This window comes from Ovis aries, chromosome 17, assembly GCF_016772045.2.
Source record: "Ovis aries strain OAR_USU_Benz2616 breed Rambouillet chromosome 17, ARS-UI_Ramb_v3.0, whole genome shotgun sequence".
Classification (NCBI taxonomy): domain Eukaryota; kingdom Metazoa; phylum Chordata; class Mammalia; order Artiodactyla; family Bovidae; genus Ovis; species Ovis aries.
This window is the reverse complement of record NC_056070.1, coordinates 44916277-44941865: the sequence shown is the minus strand read 5'-3', so window position 1 is coordinate 44941865 and position 25589 is coordinate 44916277. Positions and strand designations below refer to the sequence as shown.

At 51.1% G+C, this 25589-nt stretch overlaps 1 protein-coding gene across 1 annotated transcript in view; it reads right to left on the bottom strand.

Annotated features, from left to right (window-relative positions):
- Window positions 1-25589, bottom strand: part of GALNT9 (polypeptide N-acetylgalactosaminyltransferase 9) — a 124165-nt gene that overhangs the window by 76186 nt on the left and 22390 nt on the right. Inside the window, exon 2 of the mRNA XM_027956382.3 lies at window positions 14268-14448. Within this exon, the coding sequence (XP_027812183.1) occupies window positions 14268-14448 (181 nt within the window). The remainder of the gene's footprint in view (window positions 1-14267; window positions 14449-25589) is intronic.

Here is a 25589-nt window from a genome sequence, read left to right as displayed (position 1 = left end):
CAGCCTGTCCCACGATGTGCCTGCTTCTCCTCCCAGCAGTGGCACTGTGTTTCCACATCTCTTTCTGTGCCTGAATCAGCGTTCAGTTTCAGGGCTCAGTGGCCTCCCCGCCCCGCACTGGAGCCAGGGAGGGGCTGGATGTGATGGTGGAAACAAAACTGACCACCACGCGGCGGTCCTGGAATAAGTCTGTCTAAGTAGAACCAGAGGGCTCTTCTCTGTAATTAAAAGCTCTATTTCTGTCAGACAGAAAATAAACCAAGTTGACGGAGTTTGGAAAGAATCAGAGTTCAGCAAGAGGGCAGCTCTGAGAGCTTATAGTCACAGTGACCCAGAATGGGCCCAGGAGTGGGGCAGATGCAGGGGACAGAGCGGGGGACATGGGCAAAGAGGGAGAAGGACCTCCATCATCCCCACCAGGGGCCTCCAGAGGGGGAGGGAGACCCAGGGCACACCCACACGCTCGTTGCTTACTGTAAAACAGGGAAGACCGCGTGATACACTATAATGATCTCAACTTGACACTGAATGTTACATCAGCATCACATTTTTATGTTCAAACCCGCAGCGGGGTGTCCCCACCCATCCCTAGACAGTCACAGGTCAGGAGAGAATAAGGCCCTGTCTCCTGACCCCCTCCCTCCTGCTACTACTCTCTCTGCTCCCCTTTGCGATGAACTCATCCCTTTCCAGCCCCACCCCCTCTGGCAAAGCCTTGGCCTTGACTTTGGCCTCCCCCACCTCTCCCTTGACCCTCTTCCTGCATGTGCTCACCACCCACTAAGGCGCAATCTCTGGGATGTGAGCTGGGTCCCCTCTGACCTGACCTCTGTATTTTCCCTCTTGCTCACCTGATGGCCCCTCATGGCCCCTCAAGAGCACAAGAGTCTGCTCCTGCCTCAGGGCCTTTGCGTGCCCTCCCTGCCTGGCACACGTCTCCCCTATGTGGCCACATCACTGACTGCTACTCTTCCCTGCCTCCCAGGCTGGGAGCCCCAGGCAGGGCTTCCAATTTGTCTGGTCACTGCCTCATCAGCACCTAGGACTGCAGATGCTCCAAAGGCTTTAACACATATCATCACAGCTCCTGGTGGATTCAAAGGTGGGCTGTGCGATGCACGTTTAAAGCTATGGCGCATATGGACAAACCTCTGGATAATTCTGAATGGGGGAAACATCAGAAGTCTAAATGTGAGTGAGGTTCAAGCTGAACTTGAGGATACGTGTGCATGTATACCCCACATGGGCACACGCATGCCCACACTCACATGCCACACACACCCATGAGCCCTTGACAGAGGAGTTGCGTACCCCCCTTGGGGGCATTTGCCTTATTCGGAGGACTCTTCAGTCCCTGCTGAGCCATGAGTAATCCATCCAGACCAGGTTTTCCCCGTCTCAGCACTCTGGAATTTTGGGGAGGGATAATTCGGTTAATTCTCTGTTGTGGGGGCTGTCCTGTACATGGCAGTGTTTAGCAGCATCCCTGGCCCCCACCCAGGTTGAGACAATCCAGAGTGCCTGCAAACATCTCTAAATGTGCCCTGAGGTGACATTACCCAGTAAGGAGCCCTGGTCCAGGATCTGAGGTCTGACCCCAGAGCGCTTGAATTCGGCAAACATTCTAGAATCATCAGGCTCTCGGCACCCATCCCAGTGTGCCTGGTGACTGACACCTGTTGCAGTGCAACTCTCTTGAGGTCCCTTCCTCCCCCTGAAAATGTAACGCCAGCCAGAGTCCTGTCCATCCTGTCTCAGGCTGAGAACATTTGCTGTGGTCCAACTCAGCCCTTTCCTCTTCCCCAGTAACACATGAAGTCCACTTCCCATCATCACATTCTAAGTCTCAGCCCCTGGATGCAGTGAGGCATGTGAGTAGGCCTGAATCAGGCGTTTCACCAATAGCCTCAGGAATAGACACACAGAGCCACAGAAATGTTGCTCCTTGGGGAGATAAGATGTGCGGCTGGAGCAGCTGTATTCATTTTGCTTCCAGTGGTCAGGATGAAGCCATGAGGCAAGAGCAGAGCAGAGAGACGGTGAGATGCCAGGTCCAGATGACGTCAGCTGATCCTCATTTCCAACTTGACATGAAGCCAGTGCTTCCTCCAGACTTTGTAGTTGCAGGAATCATATGTCCCCTCCCTGTCTCTCCCTTTTTCTCTCTTTTTCCAGTACAAGACAGTTTGAGATGGATTTTCTGTCACTTGTGATGGAAGGAATCCTGATCCAGCACAGGTCCTAAAATGTGCGTGATGCAGAGATGCACTTGTCTGAAATCAAGGATGCCCCTCAGGAAGGTCTGCCTGGCTGCAGCATCCTGGAGTCCCTGAGCATGCAGAGAGGGGAAGACAGGGGAGCTGGTGGGTTCAGTGCTCACAGGGGTTAGCCTGGCCACTGCCTTGGAATGTCCCATAGCACATTCCATCTCAAGATGTCCCTGTCCAGGTGAGCTAGGGGCTTTTATCATATTGTTGGTGGAGATGACACCAGCTGCTTCATCCTAACCCTGTCCTTGTCTGGGACACACACAGTCCCAGCTTGGAACCTTGGTTGCCTCAAGAGGAGGGGAGAACCAACTGCAAACCCCCTCAGTTAAATTCTCAGCAAACTCCCATCTCCAAGATTCGGGTGTCCCCATCATCCTGTGAGGCAGAGACTGAACAAACCAAACTCTGCAGGGGCTCTGAGAAGGAGCAGGAAAGCATCCTTGCCTTTCATGGTTCACAGAAGAGACACACAACAACCTAGGACACATGAGAGGAAGCCTGCTAGGGGCCCTGGGAAGCTTCCTCTGTTCTTAAAGAGCAACAAGATGTAGGAGCGTATTTATTCTAGCCCTTTGGAAATTTGACTTATGAAGATGTGATGCTGAGAGCTGCAGCAGCCATACTGTGACCAGGAGGAGCAGAAGCCCAATGCACTGAGTGTGGCAGAGCAGAAAGTTGGGAAGAGTAGAGGTCCCTGGTGATGTCACTGAGCCACCAATGCACAGCTTTGTCCCCCCACCAAGCCTGTGGACTTCTTGTTATCTGAGACTAGGAATTCCATTATAGTTGCAGTCACTCCTGAGTTCCTGGGTTTTTCACCTGAAAGCATTCTTTCTGACATAGAACATCCACCCTTTTTTAGGGGGAATCCCACTTCTACCTTGAAATGTCATCTAGCCCCTGTACCCGCAAATGTCACCCCACGACAGTCTGAGATGGGTGTTTTGGCAGGTTATGCTTTCCAAAGATGCTGCAACATCAGCTCCCAACCCTCCTGGCACTTTGCCTCCCTCCCCTTGAACCTCAGGGGCTCAGCAGCCTCTTGCCAACAGAATGCAGGCAAGGGACGCCACTTGGCTTCTGAGCTGAGCCATGAAGAGCAACAAGGTTCCGTGTGCTGGGACTCTGTTCTGGGGCCAAGTGGTACCACAGAGGGAACCGGACTCTGCCCTGAATGCCAGGCTGTGAGGAGATGCAGGCCATGCAAAGGGGCCCTGTGTGGGTGCTCGGTGGACTGTACATCTGCTGGGAGGCATGTATATGATGATACCCCCAGGTGACTCCAGCCCCCATGGTTGAGCCCCCCACCCCCGCCAACATCACTCCTTCCCAGAGCAGTCCCAGAAGGCATCGCTCAGAGAGTCAATTTCCTCTGCACCCAGTCTGACCCCTTGCCTCCGAGTCCATTAACACAGCTGACTGAGCAGCAGCTGTAACCACGACAGGTATGTTCCCCAAAGCCTGGCAGTTCCATCTTTCTCTTGGACACATGGCATCCTGCACAGTGCTGGGCACACAGTGGAGGCTTCCTGCAGGCTGGCGGACTACACACTCGCCCCCACGCCCGCCAGATCACAGTTGCAGGAGGGGTTGGGCTGTGTGCTCCGTCCCCCGCCCACCAAGAGGCTCTGACTTGGCCTTTGCGTGCCCCACCTGGAGCCAGAGAAGTCAGACATTCTCAACCACCAAGCCGTTTGGCAGAGGATTTATAGACCCGGAGAGCCACAGGCGGTTATGAGCTCTCGAAGCCACTTCCGAGGTCGTGGCTGGAATGCGCAGCAGGCAGTGGCCCGGCTGGCCTCACGGGAAGCGGGGCCATGGCAGCGACACTAATGGAAATTTATGGGGACGCCCTTTGTGCTGCTGGAGAGATAAATGCAGGATGGAGAGGGGATGAAGTGGCAGTGGCTTCCCAGGGGGACAGCAAGCTTCGCCTGGTGACAACAGGACACACATCCATCTCCGAGCGGAGGAGACAGGTCTGGGCTGAGCACAGGCTGGGGAAGCTGAGACTGATGTTTCAGGGAACAGCTGCCAGGAGGGTTCTAGGAAGCCTGTCACCAAGGCAGCGGGATCTCCCTGCTGGGTCAACATGCTCCTGCCCTTTCAGGGACATCAAGGTGAGCCTGGAATCCCCAGCTAGCTCGGGCCACCACAGTGCCCAAGGCAGGATTCTGATGGGCACAGGGGCAGAGCATCCCCCACAGAAAACCAGCACAGATGAGGCTGCTAGGGAAGGTAGGAACTGGAGACCAGCAGGATGAGAAACACCAGAGCCTCCTGCTTGGGTCTTTCCAAGACTGAGTCCATCCTTCTGTCCAGGGAGTTGGCTACAAGACCTCCCAGAAACAGTATCTATGTGCACACACACGCACTCGTGTGCACACACTGCACAGATGTATCAGCACACATGCACACAAGTAATAGTGAAGTGAAAGTCGCTCAGTCGTGTCCGACTCTTTGCGACCCCATGTCCATGGAATTCTCCAGTCCAGAATACCGGCGTGGGTAACCGTTCCCTTCTCCAGGGAATCTTCCCAACCTAGGGACTGAACCCGGGCCTCAGACATCACAGGCAGATTCTTTATAAGCTGAGCCACCAGGTAAGCCCAAGAATACTCGAGTGGGTAGCCTATCCCTTCTCCAGTGGCTCTTCCTGACCCAGGACTGAACCGGGGTATCCTGCATGGCAAGTGGATTCTTTCTTTACCAGCTGAGCTACTGAGGAAGCCCACACACAGAGTCAGACACGGCTGAGCAACTTTCACTTTCACACAAGTAAAACACTATGGAAACACACACACACACGACATAGATGTACACATACGTATCACACGTGCCCATGCGTGCATTCTCATGCGTGCACACATAGGGCACCTTGCACACGGCCGCACACTGTGGAGATGTTAACGGCTCACATTTTATTTATTTATTTATTTTTAATGATTTTTGGCTCTACTGGGTCTTTGTTGTTGATGGAGGGCTTTCTCTAGTTGCGGCAAGTGGGGTTAATCTCTAGTTGCAGTGCCCAGGCTTCTCGTGGTGGTGGCTTCTCTCGTTTTGGCTCTCCGGCTTTAAGCACCAGCTCAGCAGCTGTGGCACAAGGACTTAGTTGCTCTGAGGCATGTGGGATCTTCCCGGACCAGGGGTCAAACCCGTGTGCCCCCCATTAGCAGGCAGATTTGAGGGAAGCCAAATGGCTCACATTTATTGGAGGCACCTGCGCGTGGAGCTAAGGGCAAGCACAGATCAAGTGCTCACTCTTCCACATCTAGGCCCCCACTTGCATGCAGTAAGCAGCTGCAGGCTGACTTGCACAAACCCTCGGAGAGACACATGGGCTGCGATGCATGATCTTGACACCACATATCTGAGGAGATCTGAGCACACACAGGAGAAGGCAATGGCACCCCACTCCAGTACTCTTGCCTGGAAAATCCCATGGATGGAGGAGCCTGGTGGGCTGCAGTCCATGGGGTTGCCAAGAGTCGGACATGACTGAGAGACTTCACTTTCACTTTTCACTTTCATATATTGGAGAAGGAAATGGCAGCCCACTCCAGTGTTCTTGCTTGGAGAATCCCACGGACGGGGGGAGCCTGGTGGGCTGCCGTGTATGGGGTGGCACAGAGTCAGACACGACTGAAGTGACTTAGCAGCAGTAGCAGAGCACATACACCTTCAGAGCTCAGAGCAAAAGCCAGTCAGAAACAGAACGTTGGGCCGTGCAGAGAAAGACCCCTCCCACATCCCCCTCATAAGAGGCCTGGTGGGAGAGTCACACTTGGAATTGTGGGCTGAAGGGCATGGTCGCTATCCAGGTGCCCTGAGGCCTACCCACACCCAGGAAAGCGAGTGGACTGCACCAGTGGCCAGGCTGCAAATCCCTGGGTGCAATGCTATAGAGGAGCCCTGGGCCTCCTGGAGTGCCTCTGCCTGGCAGCAAGGTCAATCAGGGCCCAAGTGTGCGATCTTCAGGGCCTATGACCTCCGGTCCCTCCAGGCCCTCCCTCAGACAGTTCCTGAGGTCGCTGGGCCAGAGGCCAATGACCCTTCACATGCAGGAGTCCAGCCCAGCACCGATGTCTTCATTCTGTTGCTCCAGAAGCCCCAGCAGGGCCTCTGAGGATGCTCGGTGAGCCCATGGGGAGGACGGTGGAAAGGAAGGGAAACACGGGACCCCAGCTGTTTGTTCATCCAGTCCCACATTGACTGGGCCCTGCTCTGCCATCCAGCACATCCCCAGCTGAGATGGAGCCACAGGGGAGGTGGCCCTGTTTCTCCTGTCTCCTGAAACTAATAAAGCCTTAGACCTGCTGCCAGGGGACCAGATGGCTCCAAGGAAGAGCCCAGTCTGCAGGAGAGCAAGAGGGTGGGGGGTCTGTTCCCAGCAGTGACCATCCCACGCTGAGAAGCGGGCTCACCTGATGGGTCCCTGCCCTCCCTAGACACCTCTTTCCCTGAGCACAGACGAGGCTCCAGGGGCTCTGGGAGCTGGTGGGAGGGAAAGAGGGTCAACTGGCTGCAGCAGTTCCACCCGAGGGGAAAAAAAAAAAAAACCTGGCATGTTTCCATGACAACCCCACACTTTCCATCCCATCCCATCCGTCTGGGACACGCCTCCACTTGCAGAGCCTCAGCCCTCCAGCAGCGGTGTTGGAGCCACTGCGTGGAGTCGGATCGGCATGCGGGGCCTGCCTACAGTGCCTCACAGTCGCCATCCACTAAATCTGCACTTATTACACTTGACAGCCAAGCCGTGCGCAGCGGAGACGACTAACAGGTACTAAGTCTTCGCCAGCACCTAATAGGGGGCAGGATGGGGTCTCAGATGAGGCCATTCATTTTTATGATGCTGTTTAATTTGGGTTTGCTAGTCTTCCTTCCATTATCCAAGGCCCAGTCTTAATAATCAAGATCTATGCTATGTGCTTTGTGGCATAATTAAAGCTGCTGCTTAATTAGAAAACCTCTCTACCTCCAGACAAAGGGAAATCGATAGTGTACCTAATGGAGAAAGGTAGAGAGAACTTTGGGTTGAGAGTGGAAGGGGGTGCCAGCTGGGATTAGCACACATCCACACGTGTGTGCAGGCCCAGTGCACACATGCGCATGCTCCTACCCTCGTGTGATTCTGAGGACCACACCTGCCAGAACCAGTCAGTAGGGCAGTTTCCAATTGGATGGATGGGCTCCGGGAGCTAAAGGTTGCTCAGGAAACCAAACTCTGAAAGTTTCCAACGGGCATAGACTGAGCTTGGATTTGTGCGTTTGCTCATTTAATCCTCCATGGACGTTTGCTGAGGGCCTCAAAAGCACCAGGCATGGCCATGACATGTCAGCTGCCACTGTCAGCCTCGCAAGCCCCGTATCAGTCTTGCCGCAGGGCCAGGCTCGGACCTCCTCCCTCGGGCGCCAGGCATCCTTAGCGCATCACATTGTCCTCTGAGTCCCTCTCGTGGCCCCTAGAAGCCTCAGCTGGCAATATCAGATCAGGTACTGCGGGCTGGGCTGTTGCGGAGCCTGGGGCAGGCGTGCTGGCTGGCGTGTCTCTGAGCCTGGCTCTCGGAGCCTGGCCAGGTGGACACTCTGACAGAACATGCTGAGGTTTCCTCACAACATGACGGCTTATGGGCCAGGGGCCGTGGCTGGCTGGCTGGGGACCCTCGAAGCCCTACTGCCTCCCCTCCGTCCTCCTCAGTGGGATGACCAGCCATACAAGCCCACCCAATTGGAAGCAGAGGGACACTCTCTACACCTCTCGATGAAGGCAGGGCTCCAGAGGAGGGTTTTGAATCCACCTTTGAAAAATGTGATATGTCAACCAGGTGATGTGAGGAAGGTAAGACCAGGATAACTAGCCAGGCACAGGCTGCTTCCTGATGGTGTAAATTGTTCTGTGCTCTCAACCCTGCCCAAAAGGCTGAAACGTTTACTCTCTGCTTCATGAAATTATGAGAAATACATACTGGTCTCTGCCCCCATTTCCTGACACAGGGAGACACCCTTGGAACCTCCAGGGTGATGGGCGAAGTCAGAATGCCTACACTGAGCTCCTGAGTGCCTTGAAAGCTCCTGGGTTTAGGGAAGAAGTTTTATTCTAATGAGGTGATTCTGGGTGGGTCCTGCTTGGGGACCGGTCACCAAAAGGACCAAACCATGATTAGAAGTTAGAACACTCACCCCCATCTCCACCGTCCAGGGAGGAAGGGGCTGAAAATGAAGCTAAAAATGGACCGTGCCTATGTGATGAAGCATTTATGAAAGTCTCTAAAGTAGGTGATCTAGAGTTTCTGGGTTCCCAAATAACCCGTGCCAAGAGGTTGCATGCTAAGTCACTTCAGTTGTGTCTGACTCTTTGTGATCTCATGGACTGTAGCCTGCCAGACTTCTCTGTCCATGGGATTCTCCAGGCAAGAATACTGTAGTGGGTTGCCATGCCCTCCTCCAGGGAATCTTCCAGACCCAAGGATCAAACCTGCGTCTCCTATATCTACCTGCATTGGCAGGCGGGTTCTTTCTGACGAGCGCCTGGGAAGCTGGGAGGATGGGTACTCCTCCAGGAGAATCTCCTGTGCTCCGGACCCTCCCAGATGTCCCTGAGCACTCCCCATCTGGCTGTCTCTCTGTGACCTTTATCATATCTTTATTACAGAAGAGGCCAGTAGACACAGGTGCTTCCCTGAGTTCTGTGAGCAGTTCTAGCAAGTGTCTGAAGCCAAGGAGGGGTCAGAAGTGCCAGGGGCAGCCTAGATTTGAGATTGACATCTGAGTTTCACCTGTAGGGTCTAACACTGACTCCAAGCAGATGGTGTCAGAACAGAATCGAACTGTAGGACATGCAGCTGGTGTCAGAGAATTGGTCAGTGAGGGGGAAACTTACATATCTGATACCAGAGTTGTTGTTGAGTGTGGTATCGTTGTGAGAATAAACAGTGAGGGGTTTGTTTTATTTTTAACACATGGCCTTTTTCAGAAAAGATTTTCTGACACTCCCCCACCCCACTGCAGAACGTAAGGCACAAGGCTACTGCATTTTATTGAGCACTTATTGCTGTCCTCTCTGATGCCTCAACATCCCTCGTGGGTTTCCTAGATTCTGCCTACATCCCACCTGAGGATGCCATCAGTTTCATTCCAGGATCCTGACTGATCCTGGGGCTGACTTGAAGGCAGGCAGAGCTGATGGCAACAGCAGCATCCCCTAGATCAAGCCACACCTGAAAGCCTACCATTCAGTGCCTGGGCCAATAAATTCCCCCCCTTTATTTTTTCTTAAGTCATTTAAAATTGGGTTTTAAGTCTTACCAACTCAGCAAACTGGGGCCCATGTTTTATGCAATGCTCGCACGATGCCTTGAATAATCCCCTAGATGCAGTCTGCTGAGCATAGAGGGAAGCTCTGGGCTGAGTGACTGGAGGCAGTAAGCTCCAGAAAGGCCCAGGGTAGAGAGTATGGGGCAGGAGGGGAGAGGGGGAAGGGTATGGGGGAGGGACATGAAGGAGGGGGCCTGGGGAGGGGAATGGGAAGGCCTCTTTTTATTTCTAGTTCCCCAGCCACATTGCCCATGGGGATAGGGGCACCTGGTGCCAAAGACTTCTCATTTCTTTTCTGGGGGAAGAATTTGTACATAAACAAACAAGTAACTAAATAAAATCCATATTCTCTAATTCAGGGAGGCAGAGAGCTCTGCCCCTGCAGATCAGAGTTTCTGTAAATCAGGTTTCTATCAATTAAGGTGGATTGTAAATGTCAGCTCTTGCAAAGTTCGCCCTGATGTCTTCTTTTGTAACGTGAGAATGACAACTGGGATTGATCGCTCCGTCAGTTTTTATTTTGGCAGACTGAGATTCCTCACAGGTGGCCCGCCTGCTCTGTGAGGGGAGGGTGGGTCTGAATCCTCAAAGGGAAAGTCAGAATTGCTCCTGCTACTGGAGCAAATCCCAGGCCCAGCAAGACCCAGGAGGTGCTTCCGAGGACAGGAGGGTGTGCAGTGACGCACCACACACTTCAGGTGGAGCACTTTACACTTAAAAATCAGAAAGGCCAATGCAAATTTGCTTAAGCAAAAAATTTAGATATACACGTGTAGGTGTAAAGAATCCACCTGCCAAGCAGGAGACGTGGATTCCACCTCTGAGCCAGGAAGACCACCCTAGAGAGGGAAATGGCAACCCACTTCAGTATTCTTGCCTGGGAAATCCCAGGAGGAGCCTGGGGACAGAGGCTCCTATCCGCAGAGGACAGAGGCTCCTATCCTCAGAGGACAGAGGAGCCTGGGGTTGCAAAGACTTGGACGTGACTTAGTAACTAAAACAACAATGAATGTGTGCATATTCTAATTTACTGCAGCGTCTGGAGGATTTATTTTTTCATTTATTGGTAATTTATTGCAAGTGGATTCAGGGACAGCTGGATCCAGGTGCTCACAGCATGATACTAGAACCCAGTTCCTCCCCACCTCACAGCTCTGCCAAGCCCTGCACTGGATTTTTCTCTTGGGTTTCACAGCTGAGCCCTGGGAGTTCAAGCTCCTCCTTCCTGTTGATAATATGGTGTAGCTCCCCAGGCTCCTAAACTTGCAGTTTTACTGTGGGGTGGGGAAGCTTGACTCTTCCCTCAGGGCCTCAAGCAATTCCAAGACGCACTCTCAACTGCTCTAGACCATATGATCTTCCTGATCCAATCACTGTGGCCAGTTGACCATAAGCTCTGATTGGCTTAGCCCTGGGTCATGTGACCAACTCCAGCAGAAGTGGGATGTTTCCATTGGTCCCCACATTGAACCGGGAGCTACTGCCCTAAGAAAGAGAAGCGGATTTGGAGGAGGCAAAGGACAAGTCTGTTACAGGCAGATTCTCATCTTTTCTATAACTGCCACTGCTCTGATGTTTGGAGAGGGAGCAAGACCATTGGGAGACCCCTGCCCTTGGCCCAGGGCTGGGACTGAGGTCCAGTCACCCTGAGCCCTGAGGGCTGGGACCACTTGGAAAGCAGGCCTGGGGGGAATCAGCACCGCCGTAACTTCTTTGTGACTGAACACAAGCCCGATGCCTATTGGGCAAGGGGTACAGCCGTACAGAGGCCGCTTAGAAGGGTTCTAGAAGGTTCCATAGAACCACAGAAAGGATGTAGTAACTGGGAAACAGGGTAAGAAAGGGCTTTCTTCAGTCATGACAACGAATACTATGAGGTAAAGGAACAGATGCAGGAGGGGAAGGAACACTCTCCTACTGTCTCTGACCCGCGTCCAGTGGCTGCAAGTCCCCTGGAGTCACAGGGACGGGGTCCTGTGACCCGATATTCCATGTGACTCAGGGAAGTGGAGCATGGCGCCACCTCTGAGCCAAGTCAGCTGAGGTGTCCCCACTAGGACCACGTGCACGGGGAGAGGTCATAGGAGGGAATCTGGCTTGTCCACGCCCTGTACCTCCTGGGAGGTGACGTCTGAGCCCTTGGAACATCCTGCTTGATGAGAGTCCTGGAGCCTCGCAGGGTAATCTTTGCTGCAAGTAAGTTCATGTGGGGCCTCAGCTTGACCTCTGCAGGAGCTTGGAGACTGAGGTCAGCCAGTAAAAACCCAGATACCAAGGCTCAAGGGCGCCCCTGGTGGCAATACGTCCCCGTGCGCTAACACCTCCCAGCGGGGAGAATCTGGCACTGTCCCCGCGAGCCCCACGGCTCTGAGGGGCATCTGGGACTCCTTCCTGTTGTTCTTCAGTGACAACAAACAGCACCACATGTCTAACAGCTCTGCTGAGCCCTGCGAGTCCTTTAGTGAGTTATTGAAGCTGCCCTTTGGGTTCCTCCGAATGACACCATGGCTGCCCAGGGGCTCAGAGCCAAGAATGGTGCTAAATTCCAGCAGCTGTGCTGACGGGATAACTGGGGTCATTCTCCAAAAGTCAGGACACAATTGAAGGGTGGGGGGAGGGTGGCTTTCAGAAATCAACGCACACTGGACCACAGGCGCACTCACGCACGTTCTTGTGCGAGCACATGCGCGCGCTCATGCAACCTCAGAGCACAGACTGGAGCTTCCCAAACCTGACTCATTCAGGTCCGTGCCTGTCTGCTGTCAATCTCGGCACCCCCTGCCTTATTACTTACTTAGGATGTTTCTCCAAATTGGGCTTTTTACACCTAAATGCACTTTTTATTCAAAAGGGGACCTTTATGTCATCCCTGCAAATGGAAAGAGGCACTACTTGTGCTATTTCAGTGGTAACCGTGAAAATAAATGTGATGAAAATAAAACAGCACCGTCACCTGCAGTGCGTGGTGGAGCAGGTGGGAGCCGCCCGCTCTAGGCTCTCTGACTGTATCGGGGACAGAAGGGTAATTTCCTGGTATGGAGTCACGAGGGAACCTAACCTCCTACCGTGTGGCTCCAAGCTCTCCAGGGAACACACCAGCACATCTAAGGGACAGGGTGGGGCGAGCACATGGAATCAGAATGGGGCAGACAGGCTGGTTACCACGTCCCAGGCCCCAGCACTCCCTGTTGCGGCCGCATGCTCATACCAGCCCTGCCCCACACCGGGAAACTGGTCTCTGGGCATCTCACCTCACTGCCCCTGCAGCAAGCCCTCAAGTTTGGATGAATGAGGAGTCTGTGAGAACCGCTCCTAGTCCTCCCTAGGCTTGGGTAACCCCGAGGCTAACTCCATAACTGCCCCCATCCCCAGTGGCACTGATCTGCCACCATCCACCTGAACCCACAACAATGATGCACCCTCTCAGGGTCCAGCCCTTCCCTGTCAGCCTTCCCATTCCCTCCCAGGGGTTCTGGGTGTGTGTTTGTGCTCAGTTGCTGTCATCAGACTCTGCAAACCAGGGGAATGTTGCCTGCTAGTCTCCTCTCCCCATGGGATTTCTCAGGCAAGAATACTGGAGTGGATTGTCATTTCCTTCTCCAGGGGATCTTCCTGACCCAGAGATAAAACTCATGTCTCCTGCATTTCCTGCATTGGCAGGCAGATTATTTACCACTGAGCCATCTGGGAAGAGTTTCTGGGACCACTTTACAAACCAGAGTCCTGTCTCAGAGGCCACAGCAGGAAGAGGGGTAAACCAAGATAGCAGCTAAAAGTAGATACACTCCCACCCCCCATCTGCCTTTCCTGAAAGACTGCTTCAGAGGCCAAGGCACGACCTGTCACCATCTCAGGACCCACAATATCAGCTCTGACTACACGGCTGGCCAGCCTGGCCTAGGCCTAAACTCCGGTCTCTGCTGGAAAGGTGTGGCTGAAAGTGTTTTGCTTGTTCTAGGTTCCCAGCTGTGGCTGGAGCCACAGCAAGGAGTCTGGCCAAACTCTTCATTCATGCCCAGTGCCCAGGCACCCTGCTTGGCTGATTTATTGAAGCAATGAGGTCCACTCAGTATGGCATTTTGTTCCAATCTCACCTCTGCCAAAGGACCTAGTGAGCTTTAGTACAGGACGCAGTGGTCTGAGACCAGGAATCAGTCAAGGGACCGGAAGGCAAGGCCACAGCCATCCGTGGGTCTGACTTTTCTGACTCAACTGCTGTGGCTTTGGGGATCAGTGGACCTGGCGTTTAGAGGCAACTGACAGACATGGGAATATCTTTTAGACATAGGCAAGGCTTGTTTCAGGCAGACTTTCCACCCGCCGTTGCAGTTCCTGGACCAAAAGCAGGGAGGACAAATGTACTTGGCAGAGTCTGATGCTTCCAGCTTGTGTCACTTGTCACTTGTGTCATCTAAAGTGGTGGCACCTGGAGCATCAGCTAGTGAGGCCCAGCTTCCTGGGCAGGTCCAGACTCAGTCCTATGGTGGGCACCTGCAGAGGACACCCAGGGCACAGGGGGCAGGACGCTGGGGGCAGAGAACCCAGAGAAGGCAGATGGGGAGGGCCCTGCCAGCCAGGGCGCCCTTCCCTCTGCTCTGCCCTGTAAATGTCTGGATGCCAGGAGCCTGGGCCTGCAGGGGTGCTGCTTGGAGGTGCCTGTGGGAGAGGCCGCGTACTCACTTTTTGGGCCTGTAGTCTGGGATGGTACGGTCCAGGGAGATGCGGTCGCTGAGCTGTGCATTGTACCCATATTCCTCGAACCTGCCTTCCGTCTCCTGGCTGCCGTCCCGCAGGGTGGCTGCCATGCCGCCCTGGCCCAGGCCTCCTGGCCCCTCCACCAGACCAATGGGCTTGGCAAGACCTGGTGGGAAAAAAGAGGGGGTCAGGAAGGTCCCATGCCCTACCATGTCCCTCCCCCACCCCCCTCCCAGTCTCACCCTGACAGCCCCTTTCTTTCAGATGCAAGCACAGCCAATTCCTCACATATTGCAGAATTCCAACTATAGGACATTGCAGGAAGGCAAAGCAGTAGGAAGAGTATAAGGACCAGTGCCAAGGTTTCAGGGTAGGAATGAACAGACAGAGCACAGAGAATTTTTAGGGCAGCGAAACTTTCTATGATGATGGATACATGTTAACATACGTTTGTCCAAACCCAGAGCAAGTAGGACACCAACAGTGAACCCTCATGTAAATTATGGACTTTGAGTAATTAGGATGAGTCAGTGTAGGTTCATTAATTGTTACAAATGCACCACATTAATGCAAGCTGTGAACAACAGGGTAAACTGAGTCAGGGGAGGGGCTACACGGGAACTCTCTGTACTTACTACTCAATGTTTCTGCAAACCCAAAACTGTTCGAAGAAGCAAACTCTATTGGTTTTTTTTAATGTCAAATAAAAATAAGTGAACTTTAAAAATGTAAAGCAGCTGCTCCCAATCCTTAATATTGTGGATCTTCGTAATTCCAACTAGTTGCACATCCACACGGTGTAATGCTGCTTCGGGATGAAAAGGAACTACCAAACATGCAACAACCTGGATGAGTCTCAAAAGTATTGTTGAGCAAGAAGCGTCCCACGGCACAGAGGAAAACATAAGTACAATTCTATTTATCGTCAACTACAGATCGGCACTTGCCATGGGCCCTTGCCATCTGCCTCTACAAGGATTAAGTCATGTGCGGCTGTAGATGCTGACCTCCCACACGCCCCAAGGGAGTTCAGGGTGGAGAGCAGAAACAAGGCACCCTGTTGAGTCCTGCCCCAAGACCATATAAGCAAAGCCCAGAAATAAGGTCCTCGCTGGAACTGCCTGAACCCCCTTTGTAATCTGCCGAAAGCCTCTGATCACCACCAGCAGGCTTCCTGACTCCAAGTTAGGCAAAAGTGTCCATCCTGTTACCCACCCTACAGCACCCTAGCCAGTCACCTGATGCCAACCTTCCAGCAGGCATTTTCTTTGTCTTGAGGCTATAAAAATTGGCTATTAACTCATGAAAGCTGTCGACTCTCCCAGGTCTGTCAAGAGGTTGGCTCGCTACACTCACAGCGCCCACGTTATCTCTGCTCTTTATTCTCAATAAACTCACTCCCTTCTGAAATGCTCTGTGTCTGGAATTTCTTTTCCAATGTGTGTTTAGATCACCTCAACACTCTGGGCTCTGGGAAAACCAGCAGGACAGGTCTTCAGATAGATATTCTCAGGAGCTGATCTTATGAGCCCAACTCTTGTATCTCCTCATATCTAGAAAAGCACTAAAATCCTTCATGGTGGTGACTGTTTCTTGGGACTAGCAGAAACTTCATGAGATAAGCAGAAAGTTCCTACCAAAAAAAAAAAAAAGTGCTTGATTGCCTGTACTCCCCCTTCACCAAAATCACATATATACTGTCTTTCCCCACTACTTCCTTGGAGCAGTTTCTCAGAAGTATCTGAGGTGCTCTATCTGGGTCGCAGTCCTCATTCTGCCTCAGATAAAAAGCTATCTTGCAACTCTCTTGCTGTGCATTTTTTTTAAGTTGACATTACAGAAGTTTAAGAACAGATGAAGCTACTCTCTGGTGACACCAGGAGACCTCCAGAATGAGGGTGGCACTTGCTGAAGAGGAACCCTCCTGGGGGGACCAGGGCAGGGACTGGGAGAGGGCTGACCTCTGTCTTCCACATGCCCGAGGGTCTCCTCTGCTTACTGGAGCCAAGGACCTGTGAGTGCCTGAGAAGGACAAACCAGGGGAGTGGTCTTCTGAAATGTTCTATTTGGGCACTTGTGCCAGGAGAGGAGACATCATCCCAGGGGGAATCAGGGACCAGAGCAGTGCCCACCAGGCAAGGACCACACATCTTGCTCTCTCTGGGATGGACGACTGTGGGGCATCTTGCCTGTGAGACTGAGGTCCAGGGAGCAGAAGCTTAAGACAGAAAGAGTTGAAGTGAACTCCCGTCCCGGAAATGCATTTATTAGATTTCACAGAGAAGTTTCTGGTCTTAGTTCAGGCCACTAGAAGTACAAACTCTGAGAAATATCTAACACTGATGTCACATGCTGCTCCACACTGGATATCAGTTTCTTCCCTTGTGATACCCACTCCCTCCTTAAGGTTTTAAATTAATTAAGCAAGAAGTCCACTTGGCTGGGGGCATCTAATGCATGGAACCTATGCAAGTAAACCCAAACCTAAGCCTGTGAATACCTCAAGGTTAGGAAATGCAAATCCCAATCACACACAGCCAATCACAGCTAACTACACAAAGCTGGGGTTTAAGCCCTACCAATCAACAACCTCCTTTGTTTCTACACTTTTTCTGTATACTTTCTCCAGCTCCTGGGGGTGAGGTGCTCTACCACTTCCTGCTGGAGGTTGTCCCATTCCAGTCAATTTTTGTCCAAACATGATCTTTCTTTCTTTCTTTCTTTTTTTTTTTTTTGGTCCAGTGGCATTCAGGATCTTAGTTCCCCAACCAGGGACCAAACTGGCACCCTTTGCAGTGGAAGCATGCAGCCCTAACCACTGGACCGACAGGGAATTCCCCAGCCCAAATATAATCTTAAGATTTGTAATCTGCCTCAGTTTATCTTTTAACACGTCCCAGTGAGGGCAGGAATGTGGGGGCCTGACCTCCCTCCTCCGTACACCCAAGGGGCTCCTGTGCTCACCAGTGCCATGGCCACAGGCTCCAGGGACCTCTCATGATCCAGACTATTCCATTTTAAATGACAAATGTAGCCTTGGTATCTGTGTTGAACTGAAGGATACTCTTTGGATGTAAAATTGAAAAATCACATGACACAAATCACTTCCAGTTATTTTAATACTGCGAAATATATATAATCATGCTGTTTTTAAACGTCTGTACTGTACTTGCAGTTTTCTTTGAAAGGTCTGTAAATAGATGTCTCCCACGGGCACATGTACTTCCAGACCTAAAGAGAAAGTCTCACGGCTCATGGGGGCCAGCTGTGTGTAGGGGGGCCAGGGCAGGGTCTGGTCCTGCTGACCCTGACCCGCTGCAGTCAGGCCCTGACAGTGGCCACCAGACTCCTTCACACCAGTTTCCGCTTACAAAAGCAGAAAGCACACACTGAAAAATTCAAACCATCCAGAAAGTTATAAAACAAGGACTTAACGTTTCCTGTGCTGTCTCCCTCTCTTCAAAGGAAATAATTTTCTTCTGGTTTTAGGCTTTCTCGTTTTGTCCACTGCAGGCACACATAATAATTTTATGGGTCTAGTTCTTGCTTTGCCAGCCTGAGACAATTTCCCTTGCCTTCCTGGCATGAAAGATGAGGGTTTAGTCCTACCGCCTACATCCTTGTCCCCTGTCCTCCCTCCCTTCCTTGATTTTTCTTAGCTATGTTATTATTTTTAGCTATTCTCATGGTTACTTTTGTGACCTTAAAAGGAACACTTAAGGATCTATTTCAGGAAATATCAACTTTAGCTGCTGTCTATGGACTCCCTACCAGGTTAGATGAGAAATTAGCATACTCCCAGGGTTGCCGTTCAATGATATGAAGTTTCAGTATATATACTTGTTTCAGGGGTACATATATATCTGAACAAACTTGGAGGTCTTCTGCAGAACACTGTGCCTAGTTAGCAATACTGCCTTGTGCACTTAAAAATGTGTTAATGATTCACTTGGCTGTACACCTGAAACCAACACAGCTTTGTATTCAACTACACTCCAGTTTAAAAAAAAAATTGTTTAATGTGTTAAGAAGGCAGATCTCATGTTCAATGTTCTGACCACAATAAAAAGAAAAACATTAAAAAAAAAAACATAAAATGTTGAATGGCAAAAAACAGAAAAGACCTTAACATACTTCTCTGCATCTTCCATTTAGCTTTGCCATCACTTTTATGGTGTCAAAGATCATTTGAGGACTTCTCTGGCGGCCCAGTGGCTAAGACTCCGCACTTCAAATGCAGGGGGCCTGCGTTTGGCCCCTGGTCAGGGAACTAGATTGCAGCAACCAAGACCCAGTGCAGCCAAATAAATAAGTTAGTTGTTTTTTTTTTTATAGACCATTTGTAACATCTACATTTTGCTCTGTAACTACAATCGAGCTTTCCGCAGATTGGTCCATGTGTTGATTCTAAAATGAGAGAGGAGGCCACATTTGCCGCATGGTGATGATGTAAATACTATTCTCTGTATTGCCAGGCAATGTGGGTCCATGAGGACCAAAGCGGAATTCTATCGATAACTGCACCCATGCACCTAGTGAAGAATTTTCAAATGTCAGGACAGTATTGATGGCTTTTTCTGACATTCTGTTAATTTCCCCCAAGTAGGCATATTTTGGTTTGCATCTCTTTTTTGGGTTTGCATCTTGACTTTCTTTTTTAAAAAATATTTGTTTATTTGGCTTTGTCAGGTCTTTGTTGTGGCACATGGGATCTTTCATTTCATCTAGAGGGCTTTTCTCTAGTCAAGGTGCAGGGGCTTAGTTGCCACAAGGCATGTGGGACTTAAGTTTGCCAACCAGAGATTTAATCCACGTCCCTGGCAGTGGAAGGTGGATTCTTAACCACTGGACCTCTAGGGAAGTCCCTGCATTGTGACTTTCTGTACATCATTATAGGGCCAAAGGAGTAGAAAATGGCAACCTGTTCCAATATTCTTGGGCTTCCCTGGTGGCTCGGTTGCCTGCAATGCAAAACACCCAAGTTTGATCTCTGGGTTGGGAAGATCCCCTGGAGGAGGGAAGGGCAACCCACTCCAGTAACTTGCCTGGAGAATCCCATGGACAGAGGAGCATAGTGAGCTACAGTCCGTGGGGTTGCAAAGAGTCGGACATGACTGAGCATTTAACACACACTTGACCAATATTCTTGCTTGGGAAATCCCACAGACAGAAGAGGCTGGTGGGCTACAGTTCATGGGGTTGCAAAAGAGTTGGACATGGTTTAGTGACTAAACAACAACAAACATAAGGATGATAACAGTAATAGTCAGGTAGCATGTATCTTTTAGATAGGAACACATTCATTTCCCACAACACCCCTGTGAGATAGGGCTATAATTCACCCCATTTTGCAGATGAGTTGACTGAGGCACAGAGAGGTCACGTGACCTGCTTAAGGTCACACAGTTTGCAAGCACCAGAACCCGCATCTGCAGGCAGGCAAGGTGGCACCATAGGAAGGTGCTTCGCCGCTGTGTGCTGCTGCCTCTCCAGAGCTTCCGCACCCCTGCCTGCAGAATGGGGTCCAGCTTCCTCTCACAGATTCTCCTCACAGCAGGGCTGGGACTAGACCAAGGTGCCTGGGGTGCAGGATTCAAGGAAATCCCTGCTGTGAGGGTCCCCCCTCTCAGAAAACCCTCCATGTCTTTACTCCCTGAATCAGCCATCTGCCAGGTGCCCACATCCACAAATGACCACAAAAGCACCATGCGTGTTGATCTGGGGGTTATAAATAAAGTTTACTGAGCAAGTGGGTTCACAAATGCAGAATCTGTGAATATCAGAGCAGGGCTGCCCTTCGATATTGTCAGCTACAAGCTGGCACTCGCCAGCTACCTCTCCAAGGATTAAGTCATGTGCTGCTGCAGCTGCTGACCTTCAACACCCCTGAAAGGAGTTCAGGGTGAGAGCAGAGATAAGGCACTCTGTGCTTGAGTGAGGGGAGAACTGGGAGGACAGGTCTTCAGATACTTAGATATTCTCAGGAGCTGATTTTATGAGCCAAATTCTTGTATCTCCTCATATCTAGAAAAGCATTAAGATCCTTTATGGTGACGACTGTTTCTCATGACGAGTAGAAGCTTCATGAGACCAGCAGAAACTTTCTGGAAAAATACGTGCTTGACCAAAATCATATATATATTTCAGTTTCAGTTCAGTCGCTCAGTTGTGTCTGACTCTTTGCGACTCCATGAACCACAGCACGCAGGCCTCCTTGTCCATCACCAACCCCCAGAGTTTACGCAAACTCAATGGCACCCCACTCCAGTATTCTTGCCTGGAAAATCCCATGGATGGAGGAGCCTGGTAGGCTGCAGTCCATGGGGTCACTAAGAGTCGGACATGACTGAGCAACTTCACTTTGACTTTTCACTTTCATGCATTGGAAAAGGAAATGGCAACCCACTCCAGTATTCTTGCCTGGAGAATCCCAGGGATGGGGGAGCCTGGTGGGCTGCCATCTATGGGGTCACACAGAGTCGGACACGACTGAAGTGACTTAGCAGCAGCAGCAGCAGCTTGTCCATTGAGTCAGTGATGCCATCCAACCATCTCATCCTCTGTCATCCCCTTCTCATCCTGCCCTCAATCTTTCGAATGAGTCAGCTCTTCGCATCAGGTGGCCAAAGTATTGGAGTTTCAGCTTCAACATCAGTCCCTCCGATGAACAACCAGGACTGATCTCCCTTAGGATGGACTGGTTGGATCTCCTTGCAGTCCAAGGGACTCTCAAGAGTCTTCTCCAATACCACAGTTCAAAAGCAAAAATTCTTCGGCACTCAGCTTTCTTTATAGTCCAACTCTCACATTCATACATGACTACTGAAAAAACCATAGCCTTGACTAGACAAAACTTTGTTGACAAAGTAATGTCTCTGCTTTTTAATATGCTATCTAGGTTGGTCATAACTTTCCTTCCAAGGAGTAAGCGTCTTTTAATTTCATGGCTGCAGTCACCATCTGCAGTGGTTTCAGAGCCCCCCAAAATAAAGTCAGCCACCGTTTCCACTGTTTCCCCATCTATTTGACATGAAGTGATGGAACCAGATGCCATGATCTTAGTTTTCTGAATGTTGAGTTTTAAACCAACTTTTTCACTCTCCTCTTTCACTTTCATCAAAAGGCTCTTTAGTTCTTCACTTTCTGCCATAAGGGTGGTGTCATCTGCATATCTGAGGTGATTGATATTTCTCCCGGCAATCTTGATTCCAGCTTGTGTTTCTTCCAGCCCAGTGTTCCTCATGATGTACTCTGCATATAAGTTAAATAAGCAGGGTGACAATATACAGCCTTGACATACTCCTTTTCCTATTTGGAACCAGTCTGTTGTTCCATGTCCAGTTCTAACTGTTGCTTCCTGGCCTGCATACAGATTTCTCAAGAGGCAGGTCAGGTGGTTTGATATTCCCATCTCTTTCAGAATTTCCCACAGTTTATTGTGATCCACACAGTCAAAGGCTTTGGCATAGTCCATAAAGCAGAAATAGATGTTTTTCTGGAACTCTCTTGCTTTTTCCATGATCCAGCGGATGTTGGCAATTTGATCTCTGGCTCCTCTGCCTTTTCTAATCATAGTGTATATATATATGTATATGTATATGTGTGTATATGTATATATATACTGTCTTTCTCCCCTACCTTTGGAACAGTTTTCTCACAGCTATCAGAGGTGCTGTCTCCCAGGCGGCAGTCCTCATTTTATCCCCAAATAAAACTTAATTTGAGACTCCCATGTTGTGCATTTTTTTCTAATTGACAATATTTTAGCCTCCGCTGTGGACATGCTGATGGGACCAGCTGGATCTGGTCACGGTTGGAACCAGAGCCCCAGGAGCCTTGCTTGCGTTCTTCTTCGCTCATCTCCCAACAGCCATGGAGCCTGTAGGGGACATGAGCTGGTAGAGTGAATGGAGGAGTGACTGAGCCTGGCAGCTAGGGTGGGCAGCGAACCAGCAAGCCAGCTCCATGGGTGCACACCCCTGAGACTGAGCCCTGGAGGAGGGAGGAACAGCGGCCCTTAGAATAGCGGTTATCAATGTAGAGCAGCGCCCCCTGGAGGACACAGGCTGCAAGGACCCACCCAAAGTATCTGATTCTGCAGGTCCAGGTGGGCCAGAGAGCTGGCATCTCTGAGAAGCCCCTAGGGGATGCTGATGCTGGCTGGGGATCCCACGTGGAGGACCTCTGCCGTGCGTGGAACAGGGGCTCATGGCCTTTCACCTTTTCAAGGGTACACGATGGACTGCAGACAGGAATAATGTACAGACACTGCTTCTGGGCTCTGGAGGGGCTGAGAGCCAGGGCAGGGTCCTGGGTGGGTAACTTCTGGGCCTTGCCCTGGCCCTGGCCCCTGCTGATGGCTGACCCAGAGGAGGCAGCAGGGGCTCTGAGAGGCTGGCCCTCCAGAGCATCCCTGCAGCCCCTCAGGGAGGCAAGCCCTGCCGGCCTCGGATCTCTGATAGTCCTCATCACAGTTCTCTGGAGCAGGAGACATCTGTCACAGCTCCCCTGATTGAAAACCCACGGATCCGATTTTGCTTTGAAGGAAAGTCACGCACATCGGTGCTTCCCTGCAGGGTTCCCGGAGCTCTCATCTCCCCTCTTTTCTCACATCCCAGCGTTGACTCACATCTTTTCTCACAAAGAATTCCTTCTAAAGAGGCAGGATTGATTGATACCCCCAGGAAATGAGGGCGAACGGAGAGAGAGGGAAATTGTAAAGATTAAAGATGGCTCGGCCGTTACTGCAGGATCTGAGGCCCACATTTCCCTGAACCTATGGTCAGGTAGGGCCTGCCAAGGCCTTCTGGAGTCACACCTGCCGTGGGTTTTCCTCCTCACATCTGCCAACTCCCAGTTACACCAAGTAACCAGCACAGGGGGTAGGGGTGGGGGTGGGGGACAGCCAGGTGCCTTCCTTCTCATCCTGCCTCTGGGGGCTCCTGTTCTAATTAGTTGTCCTTGGTTCGAGGGCCCCTGAAAAAGCAAAAGACCAGATTCTGCAGACGGTTGTGGGTTGAACCATGCCCCCCCATCAAAGATACGCTAAGGTCCTGACCCTGCTGTAACTAGGACCTTATATAAGATGGAATTTTGGACACACACAGAGACAATGGCCAGCAGAAGCAGTGACAGCAGTGATGTGGCCATGAGCCCAGGACACTTGGGGCCGCCAGGAGCTGAAAGTGGCAGGAAGGGTCTGATGGGGGAAACACTGACTGAAACTACCCATGCTGGCCAGGCATCCCAGTAACCATTTGCGTGAGTTATTTTACGACAGGAGGTCCTGGTAAGGAACACGGAACTAATAAGCCACCACCAACCAGAACTGACTCATTGGAAAAGACCCTGATGCAGGGAAAGACTGAAGGCAGGAGGAGAAGGGGACGACAGAGGATGAGATGGTTGGATGGCATCACAGACTCGATGGGAGATGGTGAAGGACAGGGAAGCCTGGCATGCTGCAGTCCATGGGGTCGCAAAGAGTCGGATATGACTGAGCAAATGAACTGAACTGAACTGTACTGAACCAGAAGAGCTCAGGAAGGGTCAAAAGGTGACACCACGTGTCTTACCACCTCCCAGGATCCTTCTCACTGGCATCTATCTTGGCTGAGTGACACGTGCACCACCAGGAAAGACCCTAAGTCAGAATAATTGACCAAAGACAACCTGGAAACTAATCCCATCACCACAAACCTGAGACCGGAAGCCACATGGCAGAGCAGTCCTCTTGGGTTCCCTGACCCTCCTGCTCTCTGCCCAGGCACCCCTCCCCAATAAAGTCTCTTGCTTTGCCAGCACATGTGTCTCCTTGGACAATTCATATCCAAGTGTTAGACAAGAGCCCACTCTCAGGCCATGGAAGCGGTTCCCCTTTCTGCAACAGATCTGTCCCTGGAGGCTCAGAAGGATCTCGGCCCTGCTGACACCTTGGTTTCAGATATCTGACCTCCTGGACCGTGAGAGGGCAATGTCTGTTGCTTCAGCCATCGGGTTTGTGGCGTTTTGTCAGAGTGGCACCAGGAAACCTACACACAGATGCAACCTCACCCCACCCGCGGGGACAGGGATCCCGAGAACTGGGCATGCCGGGGTGGAGCAACAGTCACATCCCACAGGCGCTCAGCCTGTTGTCTGGCTGATCTGTGCCCATGCAGGTGCAGATTCAGAGGCGCTGGGCCTCCTTAACAAGAGCGGAAGGGTAGTTTTTCCTGTTTTGAAATCCTCCACTTCCTCCTCCAGGGAAGGGTGACCCAAGCTTCTCATTTCATCCTTGAATAGATGTGATTTTGAGAACAATGGGAAATTTGCATTCATTAGCTCAGCCTTTGAAACTTCTGTCGGACAACTTTTCAGACAATCCAACAAAGGAGACAAACAAAAGCCAGCATCCTCTCTGCATTTCTGGGACTGGAGGTCACTGCAATGGCCGGGCCATGACAGATGCGGCCCTCATCTGTCTCCTTTACCCGCCAAGGGGCCTTTCTGTGCCGAGTGCTTTCATTCTGCCCACTTCACAGAGACCCCCAAGGGTCTCCCTGGCCACCCATCCTCTTAGCCACATGCTCTAAACTTCTGGGTATCTCAAAGAAGCATCTTAGAGAGGACTCATAAAGGTCATCCGTTTTTCATTTTGACACCAGGGACATTTTAATTACAATTATTACTATTCCAAAATCACTGCGGATGGTGACTGAATCCATGAGAATAAAAGACACTTGCTCCTTGGACGAAAAGCTATGGCAAACCTAGACAGCATATTAAAAAGTAGGGACATTACTTTGCTGACAAAGGTCCACATAGTCAAAGCTATGGTTTTTCCAGTAGTCGTTATAGATGTGAGAGATGGACCATAAAGAAGGCTGAGTGACAAAGAACTGGTGCTTTTGAACTGTAGTGTTAGAGAAAACTCTTGAGTCCCTTGGACTGCAAGGATATCAAACCAGTCAATCCTAAAGGAAATCAACCCTGAATATTCATCGGAAGGACTGATGTTGAAGCTGAAGCTCCAATACTTTGGCCATCTGATGTGAAGAGCTGACTCATTAGAAAAGACCCTGATCCTGGGGAAGATTGAAGGCAGGAGGAGAAGGGAGCGACAGAGGACAAGATGGGTGGATAGCATCACCGACTCAATGGACATGAAACTGAGCAAAGTCAGGGAGATGGTGAAGGACAGGGAAGCCTGGTGTGCTGCAGGCCATGGGGTCTCAAGGAGTCCGACCCAACTGAGCGACTGAACAACTCTCACTACCGTCTCAAGAAAGAAGGGGCTGCACTACACCCTGGGCAGGAAGGATCCAC